The 10,000-nt window shown below is 37.2% G+C and overlaps 1 protein-coding gene across 1 annotated transcript in view; it reads right to left on the bottom strand.

Moving 5' to 3' along the window:
• The window catches only part of LOC143029912 (PDF receptor-like), a 918,216-nt gene that overhangs the window by 95,912 nt on the left and 812,304 nt on the right, over positions 1–10,000 (bottom strand). The window contains exon 9 of the mRNA XM_076193114.1: positions 9,967–10,000. This exon is cut by the window's right edge and continues 36 nt beyond it. Within this exon, the coding sequence (XP_076049229.1) occupies positions 9,967–10,000 (34 nt within the window). The remainder of the gene's footprint in view (positions 1–9,966) is intronic.

Here is a 10,000-nt window from a genome sequence, read left to right as displayed (position 1 = left end):
AAAGAAAAGAAAAAATCCTTAGCACTTCCTCCCATCTCCTCCCTACTCTCACTTCCTCCCTTCCTCCTGCCCCCCCCCTACTATCCTCATCACACAAAACTCATTTTGGAATCCCAGCTGAGAACAAAATTCTCAGGTTCTTACCGTAGCCGGCTTTCCGAAGGCAGCAGCCGGTCATTCCTTCACCCTTGGCGTGTTAATTAGACACTCTTTCCTCTAATTGCTTCTTGAGAGGAGGACAATAAACCCCGAGAGAACCTCCTTCTGTACGCATAACTGGCACACTAAAGGGCCACTTTTCTCAGCAAGAGCAAACTTGCCAATGTGTGCATATGTGAGATTTCATAATTTCTTACAATCAAGAATATATATATATATATATATATATATATATATATATATACATATATATATATACATATTATACATACATACATACATACATATATATATATATATATATATATATATATATATATATATATATATACACATACATACACACACACACACACACACACACACACACACACACACACACACACACACACACACACACACACACACACACATATATATATATATATATATATATATATATATATATATATATATATGTATGTATATATACATATACATATATATATATACGTATATATACATACATATATATCTATATATATGTATGTATATATATATATGTATGTATATATATATATTTATATATATACTATATAAATATATATTTATATATATGATATGTATATATATATATAATATATATATATGTATATATATATATATATATATATACATATATGTTATATATAAATATATATATATATAAATATATATATATATAAATATATATATATATATATATATATATATATATATATATAATATATATATATATATATATATATATATATATAAATATACCCCGTCTGGGGTATTGGCTGCACGTTGTTATGGCAAAGTAGCATGCAGTTGATACTTTAGAGTCTATATGGGGCGCCCCTACGGACCAGAGCTCCACATAATTTTGTCTGTGATGAAGGAAGACTCTGCTCACAGAGATATAATATAACTTTCATTACTGCTACTGTCCCTCCGTTATGCTGTCCCCCAACCCCTTGTTGCTATACTGAACCATTTCTCTGAATTTCATTTTCTTGTTTCGCCTACCTTGTAGTGGGGGGGAAAGAATACTGCCACCAAGTATTTCCACTTGGATCGTAAGAGGCGATAAAAACGAGACTGGGATTGGAACCAGGCATCCTTCTCCCTTGAAGCCCTACAGGGTACATTCCTAAAAAAAAGTAAAGGCATAAGAGGGTCTAGAAGTTTTCCAACCAGCACCCTAAGGTTTGGGTCCTTTAATGTGCGTGGATGTGGTACAGATGAGAATAAAAGGGAAGAGATAGGTAGTATGTTTATGAGAAGAAAGATGGATATGTTGGCTTTGAGTGAAACTAAGTTGAGAGGGAAGGGCGAGTGTGAGTTTGGGAGTGTGATTGGGAGGCGTTCAAGAGTGAAGAGATGGAGAGGGAGAGAAGGGGTGGCTATACTAGTAAGTGAAGAGATAGTTAAACGTGTAGTGGAGTGGAAGGAGGTTTCCTCAAGGATAATGTGGATGGAGATGAAACTGGGAAAGGAGATGTGGGTTTTTGTAAGTGCACATGGGCCTGGTAGTGAAAAGAGTGTAGAAGAAAGGAAAACTTTTTGGATAGATTTAAATGAGTGCACAGAGGGATTAGGGAGAAAGGTCAATGTAGTAGTACTGGGAGACCTTAATGCTAGAATAGGAAATAAACTAATTGACGGAGTGGTTGGGAAATGTGGAGTTACAGGAAAGAATCGTAGTGGAGAGTTGTAGGTGGAAATGTGTCTAGAGAGTGGATGATAGCAAATACAGTCTTTCGGAAGAAATTCAAGCATAAGTACACATGGGAGAGGGTAGTGGATGGAAGGGTGGTAGATAGAGCGTTAATGGACTATGTAGTGGTAGATAGGAGTATAATAGGAAGAGTTAAGGATGTACATGTGCTAAGGGGAGAGAGTGGGGGAATATCAGATAATTTTTTGGTGGAAGGTAAGTTGAGAGTGGAGGATAGATGGAGAAAGAGGAAAAGGACAAAAGGTAGGGAGGTGCTTAGAGTGAATTCTTTAAATGAAAAGGAAAAGGAGAAGGAGTACAAGAAGAAGCTGAGAGAGGAGTGGGTGGGAGTGAAGGATATAGTAGAGCTAGGAATGGAGGAGGAATGGGGATGGTTCAAGGAGGGAGTCACAAAGTGTGCAAAGATGGTGTGTGGAACAAGAAGGATGGGAGGAAATAGAAGGAAGGGTAGTGAGTGCTGGGATGAGGAAAACAAGAAAGTTGTAGAAGGGAAGAAGTGAGCTTTCACAGATTGGTTACAAAATAGGACGAGGGAGTCATATGAAAGGTACAAAGAAAAGAAAAGAGAAGTAAAACACAAGATAAAGGAGGTAAAGAGGAGAGCAGATGTGAAATGGGGTAAGAGTATGACAGAAAATTTTGAAAGTAATAAAAAGATGTTTTGGAAAGAAATTAAGAGAGGAAGAGGAGGCGAATCAAATAGAGAAGAAAAGGTAAAAGGTGCAGATGGAGAGATGACAATGGAAGAGAAGGCAGTAAGGGGAAGATGGGCAGAGTATTTTAGGAAGTTGCTAAATGTGAAGGAGGATAGGGAGGGAAAGATAGTTGCAGTGGGAAGTGCTAAGGAAATGACCGTGATGAGTGAGGAAAATGGAGGAGAAATAAGGAAGGATAAAATGAAGGCAGTTGTTAAGATGATGAAAGCAGGTAAGGCACCTGATCTGTATGGATGCTATACAGATTGATAAAGAAAAAGGAGGTACAGTGATGGTGGACTGGCTGGTAAGATTATTTAATGTTTGCTGGAGAGAGGGTAGAGCGCCGGAGGACTGGAGGAGTGCCTGTATTGTTCCACTTTACAAGGGAAAAAGGGACAAGTGTGGGCGTAGTAGATTCAGAGGGATTAGCTTGTTAATTGTAGTTGGGAAGGCTTTTGGGAGGATCTTGATTGAGAGGATTAGGAGAGGAACAGAGGGAGTAATTGGTAAGGAACAGTGTGGATTTAGGACAGGTAGAGGTTTGTTTAGATCAGATTTTTGTGGTAAGACAGATATGTGAGAAAGCTACAGGAAAAGGTGGGGATCTTTTTGGGGTTTTTATGGATCTGGAAAAAGGCTTATAACAGGGTAGACATGAAGGCGCTGTGGGAGGTTTTGCCAAGGACTCTAACTTGTACACGCACGTGACAAGTGTTAGTGACTTAACCGATTGCGCCAAAAGGAGAGATAGCACATGTTCGGGCCCAAATTAGTGTTTGAAAGTTATATATATGTCAAGCAAAAGGATTTTACACATGCGCCCGATTCTGCAAAGTGTGAAGCTGCTGCTGCTGCTGTTGCGCAAATCAAAGTGCATGCTCAAAGTTCGCAAGAAACTTCTCATCAATCAAATTCTTGTGCAGTTAAAGGTTTAAGTGCAGAAGCAGCAACTAAAATGCCCTTTCTTCATCACTTGCGCCGTAATATTAGACGCCAAAGGCAAAGAGCTAATGTTGCACTACCATTGCCATTAAATGCACAAGAACTGGTTCTGGAAGAACAGTATAAAAGAACCCTCGATGGGCAAAATTTTCTTCCTTATGTTTCTGACAACTCTGTTGGTGAGCGCAGGCCAAGAATTCTAATTTTCGGAATGTATAGAAATGTAGAAATGCTATCTTCTCTTCATTGGTTTATAGACGGAACATCTAAAACAGTTCCTCAGATTTTTGACCAACTATATACTATTCATGCTTTGCAAGATAGTCGTACAGTACCTCTGATTTATGCTCTCCTCCCCGATAAAAGCTAAGCCACATATACAACTTTTTTACAAGAGCTGAAGAAATTAAATCCTAATTTGTCTCCAGTCAGCATAATGGTCGATTTTGAGAGAGCCATGATCAATAGTTTGCATGCTGCTGAGGATGCTCGCAGCATTAGCTTTTGTGCCGACTGCTGAAATTGAAGAAACGTTTGATAAATTGCTGGAAATTATGGCCAATACTTGATTATTTCGAAGACACTTATATTGGGCGACCTTGTAGGAGGAGAGGGCGACGAGAACCAATGTTCGACATGGCTCTGTGGGGCATGTACAACAGAGCCAAGGAAGAGCTTCTAAAAACAAACAATTCAGTCGAGGGATGGAATGGGAGTTTTCTTGCCAGTACTGGTTCCTGCCATCCCAATATTTGGATTTCTATTTCAAAACTCCAGAAAGAGCAGTCACTTTAAGAGTTTAGTATCAGTCAGAGTGCAGCCGGCATTGCAAATGAAGGATCACGGAAATGCTATAAAGATTGCTCCCAGCGAATAGTCGGTTTAGTGAACGATTACAACAACAGAGAATTTTTATTACTTAAGAGAAATTGAGTATAATTTAAGTTTTTAAACAGAAGTAAGCTTATGTTCATTCTTTGCAACTAAATGTATTTTTACTCTGACTTTATAAATAAAATTTTGAACAAAATTAACTTTGTATTTGTATTTATTTCAATTGTCCACGGGGGAAATTGCAACTAAAAGTATTTTCACTCTTTGACTTTATAAATAAAGTTTTGGGTAAAATTAACATGGCACAGTCTGCGTTGAGTCACAGTATCTCGTTTAGTTGAATTGTCACCGGGGGAAATTGTCTTCCGGGGGTAAACATCCTAGGGGGCAATTGTCCCAGGGGGCAATTGACAACGGGGGAAATTGTCCTAGGGGTCAATTGATTACGGGGGGCAATTGTCCTCCGGGGAAATTGTCCTGGAACCGTTTCAATAAGTGCAGGTTGGCCACCTCGAGTCTCTCGATGTTGATGGCTTAGAATTAAAGTGTATTAAGGTTAATAAAAATGTATATATATATATATATACATATATATATACATATATACATATATATATAATACATATAAACATATATGTATAAATAATATATATATATATGTATATATATATATATATATATATAATACATATAAACATATATGTATAAATAATATACATACATGTATATATGTATGTATATTCGTAAAGGTAGGTAGCAGATCTTCCTTAATACATATAGAATTAAATTTGACCGCTGCTTGTGCAAGAATAAGCTTCTTGTTAAAGGATTCAACCTTTCTAATAGTGCTTCTTTGTTCTTCATTAAGTCGGAATAAAAGATTGCCGAAGTTCATATTGTATATTATACGACGTTTCGCCCTTCTTAGAGCATTTTCAAGTACATCTAAATGGTAATAGAAACAATTTATATATATGACAACAGGTGAACTGGGAAAGCTAATACAAAATAGTGAAGAAAGATCAAAGATTTTATGTGGGAATTATGTCCGTGGCGCTCCGTGGGGTGCTGGGAGGGCCAGTTGTCCACCCAGTGAAGCTAGAGCCACGGAGGTTGTACCTCCCTGTACATTTATGGATGGAGCCTTCTCTCGAATATGGAGGGCCTCCAGGATCTCCAGACGATGAAAGTTGTGTGCGGAGTCGATGATCTTTGTATTTTCCACCATGATCTTTCTAGTCAGGGAGTTGTGTTTTTCCGAAAAATGTTTCTTCGGCGCACCAGCTTTTAGATGGCACGTTAATCTTCTGGAGAGAGAAGTCGTCGTCATTCCTATGTAAGACACAGGACGAAGCTTACAGTCTTCCTGCGGGCAGAGGAATTCATAGATGACATTACTCCTCCGTAGTGGGTTGAGGTTACGGGTCGGGTTATTTCGCAGGATGAGGTTTGACGTTTTAAAATTCTTATAATAAACCCAAAGCTCCAGCTTTTCTCCAGGGTCGGATGGTTGTACACAGCGTTCAACAATTTCTCTGAGGATTCTTTTGTCCGTTCGGTAGGCCGTACTCATGAAAGATCTGTAATTGAGAGGCGTTTCTCGGGAGGGATGGTGTCATGCTTTAGGTAGTTCTCCATTTTTCGTCGGATGACTTCTTGTACGTTCTTATTGGGGAATCCATTGTTAACAAGGACTTGCTGCAAGCGTTGAAGCTCTTGGTGTAAAAGAGGCCATGTGGGGCAGTGCGTGAATGCCCCGTTCACGTATGAACGTATGACGCTTTTCTTGTAGGCTGCAGGGCATTCTCCATCCGCATTTAAACATCTACCCTTGTTCGTGCTTTTAACGTATACAGTGGTGGTAAATCTATTTACGTCGGGCTTTACAGAGATATCTAAAAAGGGCAAAGAACCATCAGCATGGTGTTCACTTGTGAAATTGAGACAAGAGTTATCAGCGAATGCCTCACATAGTTCTTGTAGATGTGTATGGTCTCTTGCTTCAACGAATATATCGTCCATATATCTACCATAGGAGTGTGGGCAAATTACAGGATCTGAGAAGACTCGTCTTTCCACTAAACCCATGTAGAAGTTGGCGAAAAGGACCCCGAGAGGGGACCCCATCGCCACACCATCTATCTGTCTATACAACTTACCGTCCGGTCCGCGGAACGGGGATTCAGTCGTGCACGCTTCTAGAAGTTTACGAAGCAAATTTTCCGGAATATCCAAGGGAACATGATTATATATATATATATATATATATATATATATATATATATATATATATATATAATCAGCTGTCCTGAGTCTACTGCTGAACAAAAACCTCCTTCATATCATTCCATGATTCACACGACCGCCCCATCCTCTGCCACATCACCCCTGCAAATTTCTCGATATCGTCTCTCCACCTTCTGTCTGGTCTCTCTTTTCCACGTTTCCTATTTCGTGGCGTCCACTCAGTAAAACATTTTCTCCATCGCTCATCAGTCGTTCGCGCTAACTTACCTGCCAACTTCACTTTCTTTCTTTTACTGCCTTCACAATATCTTTCACTCTATTCTGCTCTCTCACCCAACTTGCTCTCTTTCTGTCATCATTGATCTCTCCATTCTCCTCCGTGCTGTCTTTAGTTTTGTTTCCATCACCTTCGTTAGATTCCAAGTCTCACACCCGTAGATTATTACTGGCAGAATGCATTGATTGTAAACTTTACGTTTTAAGTATAAAGGTAGAGAGCCTTTCAAAATATTATTATACTTACCAAACACTTTTCAACCAATTGTAATGCGTCTTTTTACTTAATTATCATGATCTTTCGACACTTTCACCATTTGCCCTAAATAATTATATTCCTCAACTTCTTCAAGACTCTCACCATCAATTACAATCTCTTTATTTTGAACTTTTGTATTGAACATTACTTTGGTTTTACTCTTATTCATTTTTAAACCCACTTTGAGACTTTCCTTGTTTAGATCACTCAGCATATCTTGCAAGTCTTCTGCTCTTTCTGAAATAAGAATGATGTCATCCGCAAATCTTAGGTGGCTCAAATATTTGCCATTAATTTTTAAACCTTTCTTTTCCCAACTCAATCTTCTGAAAATATCTTCCAAGCATGCTGTAAATAGTTTGGGTGAAATTGCATTGCTTTGCCGTACTCATTTCTCGATCTTTTCTGTATCTTTATGTAGTCGAATTATAACGAACCTTTTGCATAAATCTTTTCTAAAACTCTTACGATCTGTTTGTTTGTACCTTGTTTGCGTAGCGAGTTTAGTATTGCTATTTTTTCTACCGAGTCAAAGACCTTCTCGTAATCTACAAAAGCTAAACACAGAGGTATGTTTTATTATGTCTCTCACCATCAATTACAATCTCTTTATTTTGAACTTTCGTATTGAACATTAATTTGGTTTTACTCTTATTCATTTTTAAACCCACTTTGAGACTTTCCTTGTCTAGATCACTCAGTATATCTTGCAAGTCTTCTGCTCTTTCTGAAATAAGAATGATGTCATCCGCAAATCTTAGGTGGCTCAAATATTTGCCATTAATCTTCAAACCTTTCTTTTCCCAACTCGATCTTCTGAAAATATCTTCCAAGCATGCTGTAAATAGTTTGGGTGAAATTGCATTGCTTTGCCGTACTCCTTTCTTGATCTTGATCTTTTCTGTATCTTTATGTAGTCGAATTATAACGAACCTTTTGCATAAATCTTTTCTAAAACTCTTACGATCTGTTCGTTTGTACCCTGTTTGCGCAGCGAGTTTAGTATTGCTATTTGTTCTAGCGAGTCAAAGTCCTTCTCGTAATCTACAAAAGCTAAACACAGAGGTATATTTTATTATGTCGTGTTCTCGATTAGTTGGCTTATCGCCTGCAAATGGCCTAGAGTCGAATGTCCGCTCCTAAAGACGGCCTGTTCTCTCGGCTGGGTTCCATCTAAAACTTGACTTAGTCTATTTGTAAGGATTTTGGAGAATATTTTATATACGTTTGATAGCAAGCTAATCGGTCGATAGTTACTAAGGCTTTTATGGTCTCTTTTTTATGAAGCAAAATCACTATAGCATTGCACCACTACCCATGTTGACTTTATTTATGACCGTAACATTGCTAACGCTTTTGCTCTCATCTCCTAATATGAAGTCTACTTCGTTCTTTGTTGTTCCATTTGCACTTCTCCACGTCCATTTATGACCTACACGTTTTTGGAAGAAAGTGTTCTCTACAAAATTGACTAACATTTCGCTTCTGTCATTTCGTTCACCTACTCCAAACTTCCCAATGCACGGCTCATCTCCCATCTTCTTCCTCACTTTAGCATTAATGTCTCCTATTACCAACGTGTACTTATTTTTTTTTTATCCATTACCTGACTTAAATCATCATAGAACGACTCAGTTTCATCGTCTGAACTCTGTGAAGTTGGTGCATAAACCTGAAGTATTTTTTGAGTGTACTTTTTACACAGCCTAATCACAATCCAAGCTACCCTGTCTGACAAACTACTAAATTTTACTACGTTATCAGCATCCTCTTTGTTGATGAATAATCCTACTCCACTAAATCTTTCTTTGTCCTTAACTCTATAGTAGAACAGGTGGTGAACATCTTGCAATTGTATCAGCTTTTCTTCCGCTCTTCGGACTTCGCTCAGTCCTACGATGTCCCACTTGATGTTGTCTAGTTCTTCCATTAAATTCTCCAGCCTGTGTTCTTCTGAGAGAGTTCTTATGTTGTAAGTATAAGTATAAATCTTCATTTTCTTTATATATATATATATATATATGTACACACACACACACACACACACACACACACACACACACACACACACACACACACACACACACACACACACACACACATATATATATATATATATATATATATATATATATATATATATATATATATATATATATATATATGAGGAAGGATAATAAAGTAAGTACGAGTTTATTCCTCACTGAATTTCATCGACATATGTGTATGCTTACATGAACTGTATGTATGTATATGTGTGTATGCGTGTATATATGCATATATGTATGTATGTATGGATGCATGTCTGCATGTATGTATGTATGTATGTATGTATGTATGTATGTATGTATGTATGTATGTATGTATGTATGTATGCATGCATGTATGTATGTATGTATGTATGTATGTACGTATGTATGTATGTATGTATGTATGTATGCATGTATGTATGTATGTATGTATGTATGTATGTATGTATGTATGTATGTATGTATGTATGTATGTATGTGTGTATGTATGTATGTATGTATGTATGTATGTATGTATGTATGTATGTATGTATGTATGTATGAATGTATGTATGTATGTATGTATGTATGTATGTATGTATTTATGTATGTATGTATGTATGTATGTATGTATGTATGTATGTATGTATATATGTGTGTATGATTATATATATGTATGTATGTATATGTTTATGCAGGTAAGGTTATATTCATGTATATATGTGTGCTTATATTATTAAATCTATGTAGGCGTGCGTATTTGTATGAACATGCTCTAAGAAAAACTGCTTTTATACTTACAAAAATCACAGTTAATCTTGGCCCTTCTAGTATC

The sequence above is a fragment of the Oratosquilla oratoria genome, chromosome 11 (assembly GCF_046742065.1).
Source record: "Oratosquilla oratoria isolate Oo_2021 chromosome 11, ASM4674206v1, whole genome shotgun sequence".
Taxonomy (NCBI): Eukaryota; Metazoa; Arthropoda; class Malacostraca; order Stomatopoda; family Squillidae; genus Oratosquilla; species Oratosquilla oratoria.
The sequence above is the reverse complement of the archived record's forward strand: the minus strand, read 5'-3'. Positions and strand labels throughout refer to the sequence as shown.